Source organism: Eriocheir sinensis, unplaced genomic scaffold, assembly GCF_024679095.1.
Source record: "Eriocheir sinensis breed Jianghai 21 unplaced genomic scaffold, ASM2467909v1 Scaffold215, whole genome shotgun sequence".
Classification (NCBI taxonomy): Eukaryota; Metazoa; Arthropoda; class Malacostraca; order Decapoda; family Varunidae; genus Eriocheir; species Eriocheir sinensis.
The window spans coordinates 348,199-368,815 of record NW_026111516.1 but is presented as its reverse complement, the minus strand read 5'-3'; the positions used below and the strand labels follow the sequence as shown (position 1 = coordinate 368,815).

The 20,617-nt window shown below is 41.5% G+C and overlaps 1 protein-coding gene across 1 annotated transcript in view; it reads left to right on the top strand.

Moving 5' to 3' along the window:
- The window catches only part of LOC126990857 (uncharacterized), a 43,416-nt gene extending 23,341 nt beyond the window's left edge, over window positions 1–20,075 (top strand). Inside the window, exons 5-6 of the mRNA XM_050849510.1 lie at window positions 5,356–5,556; window positions 18,697–20,075. Coding sequence (XP_050705467.1) covers window positions 5,356–5,532 — 177 coding nt within the window. The 3' untranslated portion in view covers window positions 5,533–5,556; window positions 18,697–20,075. The remainder of the gene's footprint in view (window positions 1–5,355; window positions 5,557–18,696) is intronic.
- Window positions 20,076–20,617: the final 542 nt, after the last annotated feature.

The following is a 20,617-nucleotide window of genomic DNA, read 5'->3' as shown; positions in this document are numbered from 1 at the left end:
GAGATAAAAAAACTAACAGGAAAGGAGGAAGGATGGAAAGTGTCATATACGAATATCAATGGAATAGTGTCATCGTGGATAGAGTTTAATGACTATTTGAGAGACAGAGAACCTGATATTGTGGGGCTGACGGAAACTAAGTTGTGTGACCCAATTGAGGTGGTGGGGATTGGAGAAGGTGCCTACAATATATGGAGGAGAGACAGAAAGAGAAAACAGGGAGGAGGTGTGATGCTGATGGTAAGGAAAGGCATTAAGGTGGAGGAGGTGATTGAGGGTGAAGGCTTGGCAGAGGTACTGAAAGTGAAAATTGTGGGTGCTGAAGGAAGAAGAAGGCAGTATGTAGTAGGGTATGTGCCACCAAGAACCTGTGCATGAAAGGCCCGAGAATATGTACAAATGATACAAGACACAGTGAGTTGCCTGGATGGAATGTTAAGAGAGGGTGAGAGAATAATTTTGATGGGGGATTTTGATTGCAAAGAGGTAGAATGGGAGGATTGGCAGACGCAGGGAACAGAAGAGTCGTGGGGAGGAAGACTCCTGCAACAGTCAATGGAACATGTGCTGACGCAATGGATTAAGGAGCATACTAGATTCAGGAAAGAAGGAGAGGCATCAAGATTAGACCTGGTTTTTAGCAAGGAACCGGAAGTAATAGAAAATATTAAAATAGATTGCCCAATAGCAAAGAGTGACCATGCGATTGTTGAATTTGAAGTAAAAGAAAAGAGAATGATTGACCGAAAAGAGGATCACAAAATAGGGAGAAGTAACTACTCTTAGGCAGACTTTGTTATTATGAGAACTTTTTTTGAGAATGCAAATTGGAGTGGGCTGTACAAAGCCAAAAGTACACAAGGCAAGTGGGAGGAGTTTTTAAAGCTGTACAAAGAAGCCGAGAATAGATATGTCCCTAAGGTAACCAAAAAGGATGTTGGTAAAAAGGAGTGGTTTAACAAAAGATGCGAGGCGGCTAGAAAGAGAAAGGAGGAAGCCTGGAAGGGATGGAGGAAACGAAGAAGAATCAACGCGTGGAACAATTTCAAACAAGCAAGGAATGAATATACAAAGATTAGAAGAGAAGAAAAACGGAAATATGAAAAAGATATAATCGACATGTGAACGGCAAATTAAAGAATAGGGAAACAATCGCTAAACTGAAAATGGATGGAACTTTCTTTTTCTTTCATGCTCTCTTTTTTTTCTCCCTTTCTTTTTCTCTCTTCCTTTTTTTCTTTCTTTCTTTCTCTTTTTCTTTCTTTCATTCTTTTTTTTTCTTTCACTTTCATTCTCTCTTTATTTACTTCTCTTTCTTTGTTTTTTCTTTTTCTTTCTATCTTTTGTTTTTTCTTTGTTTCCTTCTATGTTTTGTTTTCTCTTTCTCTTTCTTTCTCTTTCTTTCTTTCTCTCTTCCTGTCTTTCTCTTTCTTTTTTCTATTTTTCATTCCCCCTTTTTTTGTTTTTTTTTTTTTTTTTTTCCAGGCAGGGTTGGGGAGTGCGAATGGGCATGACCATGCACCATGGTGACCCAAGGGTGACTGATTAGCACCTGGAAATCCAGGCCTGCCTCAACAGAAAATCGTCCTTGGATGCACATAGTGGTGAACCAGCTGTGCGTCCAGAGACGCTCATAGCAGTGAAAGGGTTAACCCTTCCATTGCGCGTGGCGAGGGAGGCGACTATCCCCCCCAGGCGCACTATGGCAGCCGAACGGGGGGAGGGGGGTCTCTTTTAACCTCTGTATCTCAAAAACTATTCATCACAGCTAAAAACCGAAAGCACCATTGGAAAGAGGAGGCCCAGATCTATAGGATTCTGTTATGTATGCCTCTCCTGTGAACATACAGGCATGTTCAGGGGGTGTTGCCTGTGAACACTTACGTCAGTGACTGCATGACGGTCAGCCATATTTAGGCAACTGTGGAGATCTCTTCATGGGGTGCTGGCACGGTAGTATTGCCAACTGCAAAATTTACAACTACAGTCGAGTCACGTATGGTGCAGTTAATTGGTTCTGAGCAATGGCCGCACCATAGGAAACCTCGTCATAGGAATAACTAAACCTATGGAGAAAATACAATTTAGTTCTGGCCCTTGCCATTTTGCCCCACCCACCAATTTTTTTTTTTTTTTTTTTTTTTTTCCGTCGTGGCCTATTGCGCCATTAGTCTTTTCCCTGGTTCTCTCCTCCCCCACTTCCTTTCTTTCTTCTCCCTCTCCATCCCCGTATTATTCTCCTTCCTTCTCATTTCTTTCTTCTTTTCCTTTCACCTCCCTTCTAGTTTTTCTCTTTTAACCCCTTGCATCCGATGACGCAGTATACGCGTCATTTCGTCTCTCGTAGCATATCCGAGTGACGCGTATACTGCGTCATGGTCATTTCAGCCAGTGTGTGTTTTATTTCTTCTCGGGTATAGTACTCGGATATGGGAAGGGCGCGCGATTTGACAGCTCGTAGTGAAGAGGTTAATCTCTTTCCCTCCCACTAACACCTTTTCTCTCTCCCTTTTATCTCACCTTTACCTGACCCTCCCTACCTCTCTCTTCTTTTCCCGTCCCATTTCCTCCACTCATTTCCCTTGTTTCCTCCTTTCTCACATCCTCTTATCTTTATCCTTATCTCTCATTCTATCACTCTCTTCCTCCCTTTCTCCTTCCCCATTAGATTATATGAACACACACACACACACACACAAAAAAAAAAAAAAAAAAAAGAAGAAGAAAGGAGAAGCCTGTGGGGAGGGATGGGCAGAAGTCAGTCAGGTCATGTCCTGACTAAAGCCCTGACCTGACACTCTTTCAGGATCTGACCTGATTCTCCCTACTGCCCCTCCCTCCCCACACCCCTCTCTTATTTCTTGTTTTCATCCTCTCTATCTCTCCCTGTTTCCTCCACTCCTTTTCTTTGTTCTCCCTTCTTACATCCTCTATCTGCATTTTTGTATCTCTAACTCTGTCCCTCTCCTCCTCCCTTTCCCCTTCCCTGTATTTAGCTAGTTGTGTTATAAAGGAAGTGAGCTACGCTTATATAGTCCTTTCTCTGAGTATTCTTCCCCCGCTCAACAAACTAGTTCCTGCATGAAGTTCGTATTTATGAAGCAAAGAATTATAGAATCATTTATTGGAACCGCGTCGTAACGATGAAACGTCATAGGTCGAGCCAGTTGTAATCTGAGGACCTCCTGTATAGGAAGTGTTTATAACAGTGTGGGAAAGGTTTATATGAGTAAGGGGAGGGTTTATAAAGCCTTTATATATATATATATATATATATATATATATATATATATATATATATATATATATATATATATATATATATATATATATATATATATATATATATATATATATATATATATATATATATATATATATATATATATATATATATATATATATATATATATATATATATATATATATATATATATATATATATATATATATATATATATATATATATATATATATATATATATATATATATATATATATATATATATATATATATATATATATATATAAATATATATATATATATATTGGGGGTTCTGGAACCTAACCCATGAGCGAGGATTACTGTATTGGTAAACATGTCCATGGTGGTGATGAAGGTGGTGGTGATGAAGGTGGTGGTGGTGATGAAGGTGGTGGTGGTGGAGATGACGGTGGTGGCTGTGATAAAGGTGGTTAGGGTTATGAATGTGGTGGTGGAAATGAAGGTGATGGTGGTGGTGATCAAGGTTGTGGAGGTGATGAAAGAAGTGTTGGTGGTGAAGGTGGTGGTGGTGGTGATTAACGTGGTGGTGGTGGTGATGAAGGTGATGGTGGTGGTGATCAAGGTTGTGGAGGTGATGAAAGAAGTGTTGGTGATGAAGGTGGTGGTGGTGGTGATGAAGGTGGCGGTAGTGATGAAGGTGGTGGTGGTGGTGATGAAGGTGGCGGTGGTGATGAAGGTGATGGTGGGGGTCATAATAGTGGTAGTGATGATGAAGATAGTGGTGGCGATTAAGGTGGTTGTGGTGATGAAGGTGGTGATGGTGGTGATGCAGGTGGTGGTGATAGTTGTAGTGGTGACAAAAGTGAAGGTGGTGACGAAGCCTTGAAACCAACTGGCGAGCTACAGCTGTCTACCACCCGCGCGCCCTCTGCCGCCAGTGAAGAACACTGCCAACGTACACAACATGTTATTTCCCGCCATTGCCCGATCGACTCTGCTGGTCTCGTGGTGACTGCGGTTATTCTATGTTTTCTGCCTCACCTTTGCACCACCATCATGCCGCACGCAGCGTCATTGAAGCCTAAACCCCGGAAGAACCTGATGATGACCATAGCACAGAAGGTGGAAGTGATAGATAGAGTCCCGACAACCTAAGATTTGGACACCATTATTGGCCCTGCTTTCGCCGCGAGAGCGTGTGCTAGCGTTTGAAAAGTGCGGCAAAAACAGGGCCAATAATGGCGTCCAAATCTTGGGTTGTCAGGACTATCTATCAAGGGACTCTATAGATCATGACCCAGAAACGGGTTACGCTAAATGGAAGATGCAACATGTTTCCTGCCAGCAGATTTAAAAAAATTTTTTTTTTATTTATTTAATTTTTTTTTTTCCCTTCTTGCTGTTAGGGGGGTTTTGGGCCGTGACCGCCCATATGTATTTTTCCCCATAGGTTATTAAGTTCGCCATTTGCGCACCTTCAGACCGCCCATATGTGCACAAATGGTAAGGTTTGACTGTATTAACTGATTAATCTGATTAATGTAGAATTACTTAGGTTTAAGGATAGATCACCTGATCTGGACCATGGGGTCTGTGTGGTCTGATTTTCTATGTAAATCTATGTAAAATCACATTTGGCTACATTTATATGCTTCTCAAACTCAAGAATGATGGACATGTAGGAATATCTATTTCATACATAGTTTATACATGATATCTGCATGACTGTGTTTGAATAATGAATAAGTGAAAAGTTTGCTCTCAGATAGTATAAGAGGATGTTAAAGTCTCAGCATCATTTGAGGAAATTTATATAATGAAATATTGTAAAATGAAGTTCACCTACTTTTTTGTTAAAATTATACTTTTGACCTTTGCACTCTTAAGTGTTCTAAGTAATCCCATCAAATTGTAATGAATATGACTGCCATTTTATGTTTCAAGAGTTCTTAGATAATTTCTGACAGACATTGGAATGTTATGATGACTCAGGTTTAAAGTGTCTTCATCACAGCACACATTATATCTTTTGGATATCAAATTTTAAGTGTAGATAAATATTTATGTAAGTATTTTTTTGAGTTACTGAAGCACTACCTTATCTAACAATTTTTTCCTTTCTGCTCTAGGCATACAGTGAATCAACTGCATCATATGCAGTAATAGACTTTGGAGTTAACTACTGCAACCTACGGAATCTAGTAGTTGGGTCAAAGCTCAATGAAAATGATCCAAAATATCAAGAGAATTCAACTAATTCTCAGTGCACAATGTATTCTATTGCACACTGCAATATATACACATAAGGAAAGGCACATATTCTAGTTAAGGTAAGATGTTTGATTTTCTTTAAAGCAATTAAGATAGGTTGTAAAAGTTAGAATCATAGGTATTTCGGTTTATGTGAAAATAGGCACTTTATTTGTTTTCAGTTGTGTACATTGGCTAGATATAATTGGAAACTAAAGATATAGAACTTAAAGAATAGGAAAATATAATAAACCTTGAAATTGATATTCTTCGAGGGGAGTTTTTTTTATTTTTTTTTCATTTTTTATTTTTTACGTTGTGGCCTATTGCACCAGTAGGCTTCTTCCCGGTGGATCCTGATGGTCAGCCCAAGGCTACTTCCCGATGGGGCTTGATGGTCGGCCCAGCCCGTTTTGGTGCCATCTTGCATTGGCTCATGCTGCCCTCCCGAAGCTCATCTTTAATCCTAGAATCTAGAGTCCGGGTTGATAGGTGGTCTTCTGGACAGCATGTGGGTAGTTTTAAGCCACTCGGCGGCGGCTGAGAAATCCCAGCTTGGTGGCACCGGGCGGGGATTGAATTCATGTCGCAACTCGGTGCCGCAAATTACTTAAAAGGTGACATTCATTCTTTTCAGATTCTCATGAATTAGGGTATGTGTATGTTCTTGTACCTTAAGTATAAGATCCCCAAGTTTCATTGAGATACAATCAGTATTTAGTGAGAAAAAAATATAATATGCCAAAAATGCCAAAAAATGACTTCAACATTCTTTATAAAATCTCAACTATTTTTCAACCGACTGCTTTGAAATTAAGTCTGGAGACATCGGATACATGTAGCTTTTTTTTCGTCGTGGCAGATTTTAGTTATCACAGTTCAGACATGAAAAATAAGATATGAAAGTTTGGTGACAATTTTTTATTTCATTTTTTGTTAGAAAAAAATTACTGGAATCTGGTTTTATCTTTTAAAATGTCTCACGATGAAAAGTTTTTCCTTCTTTCCAGTGATACCTTTATATCTGGAGTCACTTTAAAAACAACAGAGAAATTGCACTCAAAATATCAATAATGTTAGTTTTAAATGAGCAGTTTTATGTTGAAGAATGTGTATTGTGATGTTTTTAGGCTTAATGCAGCATAATTTTACACATTTTGGGGTAAGAATAACAAACAAAGGCAAACCAGTGTTTATTATATATAATATTCAGGCGTATTTGGCACCTGGTCCGTTCTTATGGGGGTGATGAGGAAGCAGCATCCGATGATTGTGCATGTGGGTGGTGGGTCTCTTTGTCTTAACTCTCCCTTTTACTCTTGTTTATCATCTTCATTCTTTCTCTCTGCCTCATCTCTAACTTCAATTAACCCATGATTTCTCAGGAACAGGAGGAAAGTAAAACAAGAGAGAAAGGCGTTCAGCAGTTGAACAAAGCGTCAACGCTCCCTCCTCTCAAAGCGTCTGAGGAGACACCGAGCGTTTCACTCTCAGATGCTGCTTGATATTGACTTATGGTGGTCCATATTATAAAAAACTACCAGAACATAAAAAAACGTAAAATAATGCTTTAAGATCCTTCAGAGTCGTGAGCAACAGCAATACACTTGGCGTGGCATTCGGCAGGGCTCTTTAAATGAACATAAACAAAGCCAACTTAAAGACGGAAGGAACTGAGATATCAACACGCCATTTTCACAGAAAACTGGGAACATTTTAAGGGTTACAAAATGGTTAAAACCCAAATTTCGGTGTCTGAGTCTAAAACAGCCATTTTTTGTGCGTCGCCTCCCATTAAGACAATTACAGATATGTCAGCCTTTCAAAAAACTACAGTAAAAGTCCTTTAATCTGTAATGCAGGGGGTCACGGACCCTCTGAATTATCAGATTTTCTGATATCCGCCAACACACACGCATAGTCGTTGGACCTTAACAATCCACAGGATGCAGCCACCTCTGCTGTCTGCCCTGCCACACAGCCCTGCCCTCGCCGCAGGATATTAAGAAGACACACATACATGCTGTATTTCCTGCCATATAAGACACTTCGGCGTATAAGACGCACCTATAATTTGGGAAGATATATTTAGAAAAAAATAAAAAGGTCCACATTTTCCCTGAACTTAATGTATATGCAGTATTACATTTGGACACCTTATTTACAATAATTATGACTATGAAACCCTATGTTGCTTTGTGCCCTTCTCTGTGTTCAAAGTGTTCCACTGTTGGTTAAAGAGTTACACTGCTCTTACCCTGAGCAGCTGTGACTTTGAAATGGTAAACAAAAGCTTTGTTTGATAGATTCACTTACTCCCCAGTGTGCAGGCGGTAACTTTCGCCGAGCTACTGAGGGAACTAATCACACGGGAATGCTACATTCGATGGGCAATCTTGGTCTTAATCTTGACTCGGGGACCGTATACCTACTTTCAAGTAGAAATAGATGTTGATTAATTTCTTTCAATCATATTATGTTGTAATATAGTTATTTTTACAATGAGAAACAAAAATGCGTTTACAATAAATACTTTAGTCATCCACGGATATCCGTTCGTTCGAACATGTATCATAGAAAACGTCAGCTGACCAGGCCGCTGTACAGCAGAAATACCTCCAGACTAATCAGCCTAAGTCTGCCCCATGATCGCTGAACAGTCATGTCAGGAAGCACCCTGATCCACCAAAATTTTTCTCGAGTAATAGTCGCTTTAACCATCACTGCCAAGGCACCTGGCACATTGGTGACTGGTGCGCCGTGGCGGCGTTGTGTCTTGTGTGTTGTGTTTCATGTTCACGCCGCGCCACGTGGGTGTGTCTTCTTCTTGTGACCTGTATGGTTTTATTGTTGCACGTTTCCTCCTCCTCTCTTCTGCTTATTCACACTTTTCTTTTCTGTTGCATCACACTATTCATTATTTAAATCAATCAAAATTTGTTCCTTAGGCGTATACCACGTTGAGGTAACTTTTTGGGCATTTTCTGAGTGAAAAAAAGTATGTGCTACACGCCGCAAAATACGGTATATTTCATTCTGGGGACATCTGGGAACTCTTGTGTCAAATGGAGGTGTTTTAGGTGTTGGTTTCGTACCAGTAACAATAACCCCTAGACCTACCAAAATCTAACCATCGGCGTATAAGACGCAGGGTGATTTTTTGAATCTTATTTTTTTTAAAAAAAAGTGTGTCTTATATAGCGGGAAATATGGTATATACACATATACAGTAGAACCTCGTTTATCCGGCACCTTGGGGGAAACTCGTGCTGGATAAACGGTTTTGCTGTTGTTTTGAGACTTACTCCTATAGAATTATCATTTTTTTTTTTTTCTCCATCAAGGCCTGTAGCACCAGAAGGCTTTTTTTTTTTTTTTTTTTTTATTTACAAAGACAGCTCAAGGGCACAAAAAAAAGGAAGCAATAATAAAAAAAGCCCGCTACTCGCTGCTCCTATTAAAAGAATCAAAACAGGTGGCCGAAAGAGAGGTCAATTTCGGGAGGAGAGGTGTCCTGATACCCTCCTCTTGAAAGAGTTCAAGTCGTAGGCAGGAGGAAATACAGATGAAGGAAGATTGTTCCAGAGTTTACCAGCGTGAGGGATGAAAGAGTGAAGATGCTGGTTAACTCTTGCATAAGGGGTTTGGACAGTATAGGGATGAGCATGAGTAGAAAGTCGTGGGCAACGGGGCCGCGGGAGGGGGGGGAGGCATGCAGTTAGCAAGTTCAGAAGAGCAATCAGGGTGAACATAGCGATAGAAGATAGAAAGAGAGGCAACATCGCGACGGAATTTTAGAGGTAGAAGACTATCAGTATGAGGAGGAGAGCTGATGAGACGAAGAGCCTTAGATTCCACTCTGTCCAGAAGAGCTGTGTGAGTGGAGCCCCCCCCATTCGTGAGATGCATACTCCATACGAGGGCGGACAAGGTCCCTGTATATGGATAGCAACTGTGCGGGGGAGAAGAACTGGTGGATACGATACAGAATGCCCAACCTTGAGGAAGCTGATTTAGCGAGAGAGGAGATATGTAGTTTCCAGTTGAGATTTTGAGTTAAGGATAGACCGAGGATATTTAGTGTTGAAGAAGGTGACAGCTGAGTGTTGTCGAAGAATAGGGGATAGGTGTTTGGAAGATTGTGTTGAGTTGATAGGTGGAGAAATAGAGTTTTTGAGGCATTAAAGGACACAAGGTTCCTTCTGCCCCAATCGGAAATGAGAGCAAGGTCTGAGGTTAAGCGTTCTGCAGCTTCCAGTCTGGAGTCATGTACTTCCTGTTGGGATGACATTCTTTTGAAAGAAGTTGAATAATGCAGAGTGGAGTCGTCGGCGTATGAGTGGACAGGACATTTTGTTATGGAAAGAAGATCATTGATGAATAACAGGAAGAGAGTGGGTGATAGGACAGAGCCCTGTGGAACACCACTGTTGATAGGTTTAGGGGAAGAACAGTGACCATCTACCACCGCAGAGATAGAACGCCCGGAAAGAAAACTGGAGATAAAGGAACAGAGAGAGGGATAGAATCCGAAAGAGGGCAGTTTAGAAAGCAAAGACTTGTGCCAGACTCTATCGAAGGCTTTCGATATGTCTAACGCAACAGAGAAAGTTTCACAGAAACGGCTAAGAGAGGATGACCAAGAGTCAGTTAAGAGAGCAAGAAGATCGCCAGTAGAACGCCCCTTGCGGAGCCCATACTGGCGATCAGATAGAAGGTTAGAAGTGGAAAGGTGCTTTTGAATCTTCCGGTTAAGGATTGATTCAAAAGCTTTAGATAGACAAGAAAGTAAAGCTAAAGGGCGGTAGTTTGAAGGATTGGAACGGTCACCCTTCTTAGGCACAGGCTGTACAAAGGCATACTTCCAGCAGGAAGGAAAGGTAGATGTTGATAGGCAGAGATGAAAGAGTTTGACCAGGCAGGGTGTCAGCACGGAAGCACAGTTTTTAAGGACAATAGGAGGCACTCCATCAGGTCCACAACCCTTCTGAGAGTTGAGGCCAGAGAGGGCATAGAAGACATCATTCTTAAGAATCTTAATAACAGGCATGAAAGAGTCAGAGGGGGGATGAGTAGGAGGAATATGCCCAGAATCGTCCAGGGTGGAGTTCTTACAGAAAGTTTGAGCGAAGAGTTCAGCCTTAGAGACAGATGAAACGGCAGTACTCCCGTCAGGGTTAAGGAGAGGAGGGAAAGAGGAAGAAGTGAAATTGGTGGAGATATTTTTGGCTAGATGCCAGAAGTCACGGGAAGAATTAGAAGAAGCAAGGTGTTGACATTTTTTATTGATGAAAGAGGTTTTGGTAAGTCGGAGAATAGATTTGGCATGATTCCGGGCTGAAATGTAAAGTTCATGGTTAGAAGGAGTGCGAAGGCTCTGGAACCTTTTGTGAGCTGCCTCGCTATCTTTAATAGCACGAGAAGAAGCATGATTAAACCAAGGCTTTTTAGCATGAGGAGTAGAGAAAGAAAGTGGAATGTATGCCTCCATTCCAGAGACAATCACCTCTGTGATGCGCTGGGCACACACAGAGAGGCCTCTCTCCTGGAAGCAGTAATCATTCCACGGGAAATCGGAAAAGTACATCCTCAGGTCGTCCCACCGAGCTGAGGCAAAATGCCAGAAGCATCGCCTCTTCGGTGGGTCCAGAGGATGAACAGGAGTGATAGGATAGGATACAGAAATAAGGTTGTGATCGGAGGAGCCCAACGGAGAGAACAGTTTGACAGAGTAAGCAGAAGGATTAGAGGTAAGGAAGAGGTCTAGAATGTTGGGCCTGTCTCCAAGACGGTCGGGAATATGAGTAGGGTGCTGAACCAACTGCTCTAGATCATTGAGGAGAGCAAAGTTGTAGGATTGTTCACCAGGCTGGTCAGTGAAAGAGGATGAAAGCCAAAGCTGGTGGTGAACATTGAAATCTTCTAAGATGGAGATTTCAGTGAAGGGAGAGTGAGTCAAGATGTGCTCCACTTTAGAGTTCAAATAGTCAAAGAATTTTACATAATTAGTAGAGTTAGGTGAGAGATAAACAGCACAGATGTATTTAATAATAGAATGACAATGAAGTCTTAGCCAGATGGTGGAAAATTCAGAAGAGTCAAGGTCGTGGGCACGAGAGCAAGTAATGTTGTTGCGCACGTAGGCGCAACATCCAGCTTTGGATTGAAATTTAGGATAGAGATAGTAGGAGGGAACAGAGTAGAGATTGCTGTCAGTAGCCTCAGAAACCTGTGTTTCGTTGAGGAAGAGAAGGTGAGGTTTAGAGGAGGAGAGATGATGTTCCACAGAATGGAAATTAGAACCAAGACCGCGAATGTTGCAGAAATTGATAAGGAGGAGGTTCGAGGAGTTATCAGGACCCCTGGTGGTTGGCCCAAGCCTGTCATGGCGCAGGCAAGTGTTTATAGTGGCGCCATCTATTCTTGGCTCGTAGTAGTGGATTCGAACTCACAACATCCAGAACACAGCGAAACGCAGGGTGGCCGGTAATAAAGTCACAGGGAAAAAAAGTCACGGAAAAAATGTCAAAATTTTGGCTTGCAAATAAAGTCACAGGAAAAAGGTCACAATTTTGGCTAGGAAAGAAAGTCATGTAATCAAAGAAAAAATATTCGTCAGTCACCAGAGTGCAGGATTATTCCACCCTTCGCATACGTTGTTGGTACGGGCATTGTTGTTCATGGTGGCGTCATACACATTCCATAGGTGAAGGGCAAACATAGGTGGAATGTGATGCATTCTCAGAGGCATCAGGGCATCATTGGACATGGCAACTGTCTGCTGCATCAGTCGTAAGGAGCCACTAACCTAACAACAATCAAAGTACCTGAGCAACTGCTCGGCTTCAGGTGGATCTTATGGAATGACAGTTTTGAGGTACTATCACGGCCATTGGCCTCAAGAACACCAAACTCGAGCTGTCATTCACGGAGACAAGATATGGCAGCGTCGCTCTTCTCCACAGGTCCCCTTGGGGTGCTGACTGTCAAGTGTCTCAATAGTTTCCAGGAGAGAGAGAGAGAGAGAGTGTGTGTGTTGAAATCTCTCTCTCTCTCTCTAACACACACACACACACACACACACACACACACACACACACACACACACACACACACCACCGGGTCCAACATTGAGCTGAGACACGGAAGCGACAACACATCGGCCGCTGGGTGGCGAGTCCCGCCTCCAGGATCAGCTGTTAGCCAGCCAGGTTGTGATACAGGGCCGGGGTGATGCGCTAAGTGGTCTGTCTCCCGTCTAAAGAACTTAAATAGCTTGAGTGGGATGAGTGAGGAGGAGGAAGGGTGGCGGACACCAAAGGGAGTAGGAGGAAGGGGAACAAGGCGGAATGTTCTAGAAGGAGCCGTGGGGGGCTTGAGAAGTGACGAGTAGTCACCCTTGATAAATATAAATTACAATTTACAATAGTTTCATTATATTATGTACACAAATCAATAGCCCACCCAAATTTACGCGGCACACCAAGGAGATAATGGCAGCACACTAGTGTGCCGCGGTACACACTTTGAGAATCACTGATCTAGAGTAAGGAATCTAGAAGAAAGAGAGAAACACCTGGTTCAGGAAAATGAGGAGTTGAAAGAGAAGCTAGCGAAATACGAAAGTATGGTGAAGGAAGGACTTGGAGTAGCACGAAAAGAAAATGAAGACCTGAAAGTGATAATGGATAAGGAGGAAAAACAAGTTAAGGAGGAAGTGCTGGGTGAAATGTAGACTTGGAAGGTTGAGCACGAAAAAGCTAAAATAGACTTTAAGCAAGTAATTGAGAAGCAACTAAATGAGGAAAAGGAAAATGTAGAAAAGAGATGGTCAAGGTCATTAACCCTTTCAATACGAGGACGCCTACGTAGGCGTCATGAAGCCCCAGTAGATATAATGGCGACGCCCACGAGGGCCATATTTCTATTCTGTTTCTTCTTCTATTGAGGTGTCCCGTACTTTGTGTTGGTTACTAAGTAAAGACGCCGTATGCTGTCCTTGAAATCCTATTGCTCCTCCCACCATCCTTGTTCCCACCAATCACAAAAAATGAGCTACAGTATGCACCGCCTTCTTCCCGCCTTGTGTCTAAAATTAGGAAGTCTCATTGGCTGTCTCTCTCTCTCTCTCTCTCTCTCTCTCTCTCTCTCTCTCTCTCTCTCTCTCTCTCTCTCTCTCTCTCTCTCTCTCTCTCTCTCTCTCTCAACACAACCACTCCTTGCCTTTCGACGTGACTGTGACATGTTGACTGAAAATTAGCAGCATAATATACGGAGGTGACAAGCAGATACATGCCGGCTCAGGTTTCCTGCGTGCGGCTGAGCACGCCGTATATCAGCCAGGCGGGCTTTTTGAACATCCGGCGCGAAGGGGTTAAAAAGAATGAAAATTTAGTAAGAGATGTATCAGATAAGCAAAAAAGTGTAATAATATTCGGAATGAAAGAGAAGAACATTACTTATAAACGTAAAAGGGAGAAGGAAGAGCTGAAGTCAGAGAAGGGTCTACTGAAAAACTTAAATGACGATGAAATTCAAGACCTGGAGGATGAGGTAGGAGAAATCCATTGGATGGGCCCTTACATAGAGGGCAAAACAAGGCCGGTTAAGCTAAGACTGAAGTCACAGAAAGTAATGGAGGAAATACTACACAGAACAACTAAACTAAGAGAAGTAGAAGAATGTAAGGAAATATATATAAATAAAAATAAAAATGAAGAAGAAAAGAAGAAAAGGAACGAACTTCTAGCAGAGGCAAAAGAAAGGAATAATGTAAGATCTGAAGAGGAAAAAGAGTTTTTTTTTGGAGAGTTCTGGGAGATCATGTCAGAAAGTGGTACATAAGGGAGAAGACGAAAGAGAGCGAAAGTTAGACAAGATCAATACAATTAAGGGATTAAGTGTGATGTATACAAATGTAGACGGAATAATATATAGTAAGCTGGAATTACAAGACTACCTACAAGAGAAGGAGCCCATGATTGTATGCCTACAGAAACTAAACTGAATGAAGTCATCCAAATAGTGTTTGATAATAACTACAATGTATGGAGGAAAGATAGAGTGGGCAAAGGTGGTGGAGGAGTGATAATAATGACGAGGAAGGAGTTATTAGTAAAATCATTAGTATATGGAGAAGGAAAAGCAGAAATAGTGAGTGTAAATCTGGAGAACAAAAACAGAGAAAGGATGACGATTACAACAACGTATGTACCACCTAGAACAACCTCATGGAGTACAGAAGAACATGAAATCATGATTGAAGATACCCTTCAGAGCTTAAGGGGGGCGCTTGGGGGTATTTTTTGACGAATATTTTTAAAACTGACTAAATTAGTTTTTCTCGCTCAACATGTCGGGGATGCCATGTACTACCAGATAATGAAGCATAATTTTATAGAATATTAAAAAACAGGGTCCCTTTAGATTAAAGCGCTGTTATGTCATAGCTAATGCGCCAGTACACGTGGTATTTCTCAGGGCTTGTACGCACATAAAATTCACATTAGAAATAGTCTTTTTCCCTCTATATTTTGTCATCCATCATCCCTCTATCCACTCGTGACAGCTGGCGAATGTGAAATGCGCACTCTGCTGCTCAGTTCTCACCCTGACATTGACCAGGGAGGCCGTTGAATTTTTTTGCTGCGCTACAACCCAAAAACGTCTTTACAATGATGTACAAGCGCAAAGCAACCATGAGCAGATTAATGAACATGAAGAAGGCTTCTGGAACAAAATGGAGACCCAGGAAACATGCAAGAAAGCAACGCTAGAAGCAAGAGTCACAATTCTTTGAGTGACAATACTTTTCATTGTAAAGGTGGACCAGATGCCTTACCTTTCTCCAGTAAGTGAACAAGGTATAAACAATCATATGTGAAGATTTCATGCTAATCAAATGAATACAAATGGCAAGACACATGAAATGGAAAAAAAATCTTTGGGAGCCAAAATCTCGAAAATTTGTTTTTTACACTTCAAAAAATTTCACAAAATCGACAAAACGTCTGACAGTCTTTTGTAAGGTATCAATATAAACTACAACTAAATTGCAATTTTTCTCATTTGTACATTTTTAAAAATGTAAAAAGAAAATGGGAGAAAAAGTGCAGAAAATTATTAGTGAAAAAAAAATATTTTTTTTTTCAAAGCCAAAACAAAAAATAAAAAATTTATAAAATGAGAAATGTAGATATAGACACAAAGTTTCAATGGTATTTTTTTCAAAGCAATTAGCTAAAATTTATTGTTATTGTAGTTATTATAGTTACCAGTTCAAAAACTATTCTTCGTTGGTCTCCGTGGATTTCTGACCGTCTGACCTTGTCCGTTATACCCGAAATCTGTTATAAGCGGGTCCGTTATATTGAGGGTTTACTGTATTGTAACCAATACCTTCTCAAAATTCTGGGATGGATTTTCTTCCTTCCATCCTGTCCTGACAGAGATGTCGTAGCCGCTTCTGCAGTTGAATAGCCTTTCTCGTGTCTTGGTTTGGATGCAGTGTCAATCAGGTCCTGCTGCACCACGGTGTCCACGGTAGCGTGTTCTTTCTGGAACCACTGTATTCACTTCCATACAGAGGGATGGTGGTGTCCAACTAAGTTTGAGAAATTGTTCCAACCCTCACAAATGTTGTTGGTATGGGAGTTGCCGTCTAATGTTGCCTCGTGTACATTCCAGACAGCGGGGGGGTACATCGGGGGTACAACATACAACCTGGCGCCCTGGGAATTCTCGAGCTGTTGGGTGATGTAGCTTCCTGAGACATAGGTTGTGTTAAAATAGTCCACCAGTTCAGCAGCCATGGCAGGAGTAACAGTCTTGAGGTGCTCTATGCCTTCTTTCACTTTCTCAGTGGACAGGAAGGCGCCTCCTCCTCACAGATGCTATTCATATATAAGGTCCTTGTCCACCCTCGAATGGAGTATGGATCTCATGGGGGGGCTCCATACACACAGCTGTCTTGGACAGAGTAGAGTCTAAGGCTCTTCGTCTCATCAATACCCCTTCTCTTACTGACAGTCATCTATCTCTTAAATTCTGCCGCAGTGTTGCATTTCCTTCTATTTTCTATTTATATTTTTGTGTTGACTGCTTTTCCAGACTTGCTAACTGCATGCCTCTTCCCCTCCTGTGACCCTGCTGCACTCTACTTTCTACTTATCTCATCACTATACTGTCCAGACCCTTTATGCAAGATTTAGTCTACATCTTCATTTAGTCACATCTTCATTTCATTCCTTTCACTGGTAAACTCTGGAACAGCCGTCCTTCATCTGTATTTCCTTCTGCCTATGAATCGACCTCTTTCAAAAGGAAGAGTATCAAGACACATCTCCACCCAAAATTCACCTCTCTTTATGCCACTCATCTAAGCCTTTTTATACTGGAGCAGTGATTAGTGGGCTTTTTTTTTCTCATTTGTTTTGCCCTTGAGCTGCTTCCTTTATTGTAAAAAAAAGATTAAAATCATGAATTTCTAGGCACCATCTTAGTGTGTTCTATCTTAAACAGTAATATGTGATAACTGCCTACAGGAACACACCAATTGAAATGAACAGTCTGCAGATGGTTTGGTCTTTCATGGGAAGTTCTAAGAGTGGCAGTGTATAGTAACACCTGCTAAGCCAATTCAGTCTATTGGCTGTGTAACGTCTTTTTTTTCAAGCCAACGCTACATTCCTTCTGACGGCCACTGTTTAGATGGTAACGTGTTAGCGGGGTGGTCGTCTGGCTATTTCCGAGCGGTTTTCAATGATGCTGAGATAAGCCTCAGGACAAGTGAACACTCGTTCTGGGTTGTGATGGTTACCTTTAGTGCGGTAATGATGGAAGGTGGGTGGATTCCCGTGTGAACCACTCTTAGACAATGTTTAGTTAAGGGGGGAGTGGTGATAATTCACTAACATGCGTGTGTGGGTGTGGGTGTGTGTTCAGTAATGCCCAAATGGCAGGTTGACAGGCTTGAAATTATAGCACTTACAGTAACTTAATAACTTTTCTTGTGTATGAATATAGTTACAGTCCCTCTGCGGTTAATTAGCGGAGTGACAAGTTTAAATGAATACATACATAAATGAATATTATTGAACCTAACTGTCTATCAGGGAGATTGGGGAACATTTGAATGCCTATCTGTGTTGAAGACCCTTGAAGTGATGACTGATGCAGGATGGAGGAAGGCCCTGGGGCGAGTGAGGTGCCGGCGGGGAGGTGTAGGCTGCCAGGGCCGGTAACTGTAGCACCGTAGTTGACGAGGCCGGGGTTGTGTTGTTTAAGAGCTGAGGCGTGGTTGAAGAGGCTGTGGTTGTGTTGTTTAAGAGCTGAGGCGTGGTTGAAGAGGCTGTGGTTGTGTGTTTACGAGCTGAGGCGTGGTTGAAGAAGCCGTGAAGGTGGTTATGACGGCAAGGCTGGTTAAGGCGTTGTTGAAGAGGCTGTATTCTGCCCTCCTTTGCTTCGCCTCGCCTTGCTGGGCTTGTGCTGTGCCTTGCCTCGCCTTTGCTGTGCTGTGGTGGTGTTCACAGGGCTATGATGGACGGTCACGCCAACCTCTCAACGTGCGTCCTCACGGCTCGTCGGTCTCTCTCCCTCTCTGCCCCGTGCCTCGCCTTGCCTCGCCTGGTCTCCTTGCTAAGCTCCTCCCTCTTCTTCATGTGACTTGCTATTATTTGCGCACTCAACTTCCCCGGTGTACTCCCTGACCTCTGCATTACAACTAAATAATCTGTTGCTAGCTAACTAATAATCATTCTAGGGTTTGAGACTGGAGATGAGGGATTTCAGAACCGTCTTTCATTCATTCACACCCTCATTCACGCCAATAATCTCTACTTATCACACACACTCGTTCACACATCCGCTCACTTGTCGTTTGTTGTAATACATAATCATTCACTCACTTGCATTCCATACTCATTCACTTAATACACATTTGGACCGTTACAGCTGAATGGTTAGTTTGTAGATAGAAGGCTGAGATGTTAACCATATCCAGGCTGTTTATGAATGTATGAAGAGGTTGCTGAGCGAGCCAGTGCTCTAGGTCACTGAGGTAGCAAAGCTGTTGCCTTCATCAGATTGATTTGTGAATTATTTTCTAATCACTCTTCATACCATGGCACAAATATATGCAAATCTGCAAACTGGAACTGTTATGTTATTTATATTACAATCATAGTTGTTCTAGAAATTTTACAATAATTTTTTGTTTACAGGATTACTTTGACTTGTAATGGCTGGAAGGTTATGAATTGGATCGTCTCTTCATTCACTGACTTCCGTGAGCATCCATAGCTTCCCAGCATCCTAAGTTGTGATGGTTTAAATTCAGTTTTATGAAGTAAGTTTCATTCCACAAAACTAATCTTTTCTGTGTGTATTATAATAGGGTGAGGCTATTTACCTAGCAGCTTGATAAGTTGATGCTGTGTAGATATTTACTAAGCATTGCGGTAAATGAGTTAGTGGTATGTAGTTATTAATCAAGCAGCTTGATAAGAAAGGTGATGCTATGTAGCTATTTACTAACCAGTTCTGGATATAGGTCAATGTTGTGTGTTATTACATGCACAAGCACTCTCAAACACATACATGGGTGTGAAAAAGCATACACATGCATGTTGTGCACACATACACAAAGCAAGGCAGCTTGAGCAAACATCATTTGATGATTATTTTCCAAACGTACCAAGAGTATTCAGGCAGGATTGAGCAGGGATGAGTCCCTAATTTAAGTGAAGTTTTATTATAAACAAAAATGTAATTGGGAGACTGTAAATAGCATGCACGTATTCACACACACACACACCGACCACAGAAGTGAGAGGACGTGGACAGACGAAGCAGAGAACAACAATATTTGTCAGTCAGAAGGGCCCGAGCAACAGCTAAGTTATTTGAGTCATGTCTCCTAGGAGTTTAGAAATTGAGAGGAATATGAGAGAGTGAGAAGCAATAAGTATAATGGGGAGAGAAGGAGAGGAAGGAGGCTGGATGAAAGGTAAACAAAGATTCAAGATGGTGGAGTCTCCTAATCGACGGGGAGAGGACTCATGGGAGAGTTTCGAGGGCTTCATGCCAAAATCAACAATGGAACCGGTACAGTGGAAAAGGATAAACAAAGTGGAGCAGGACTGTGACAAAATAGTGATGGAAATGAGGAAGTTAAGAGCGGAGTTTGGGGAAGTGATTCAGGCACTGACCGAAGTGGAAAAAGAGAGATGATGAGGCAAGGAGAAGAGACGAGGAGATAAAGAAAATGATAGAGAACTTGAGAGAAGAAATAATTAAATTGACTAAGGATCAGTTGGAAAGCCAAAAAGAAATAGTGCAACTGAAGATGGAAAAATTAAAAAAAGACCATGAGATACAAATTTTGAAAACGGAAAGAGAGATTAATGTGATGGGGACAAACGAAGACATGGAGAAGAAGATGGAAGAAATGTTAAAAAGAAAGGTAGCAAAGAAGATAGGAAATGATCAGCAGAGTGCGGGTGTAAAGGTAGAGGAAAAGATTAAGGATGTGGTCAGTGATGAATTGAAGGAGTGGAGAAGTGAAAAAGACAAGGAAAAAACGAGCTTTAGGGAAATCCTGGAACAACAGCAACAGGAACAGAGGCAAAACATAGAAAAAGAAGTTGTGAATATACTAAAAAATTGAGAAATAATGGTGAGGGACACGGCAGAAAAGAAAAAGTGTGTTATAGTGTTTGGTGTCAAGGAAGAAAAAACCCAGTGAAGGCTCAGAGAGAGAGTTCTGAGAGGAGTAAGGTGAAAAATATATTGAGAAATATGAATACTGAAGAGGAGGAAAAGATAGAGGAAGAAGTAGGTGAAATAACTAGATTGGGAAGATACAAGGAAGGAAAAAACAGACCACTAAAGATAAAGCTAAGGTCCCACACTAAAGATAAAGCTAAGGTCCCAAATGGCAACAGAAACTATACTAAATTGCAAGAATCGAGTAAACCGATTAGTACTCACTCAAATCTAAGAACCGAGCAAACTGAATACTACTCGGACCAAAACGTACATCCCAATCAGTTGTTGTGTAGCTTTCATTAAATACACAATATGGAAGGGGACTCCCCTTCCAAACAATAACATCTCTTCCCTTTCTTTTCATCACCACCTTCC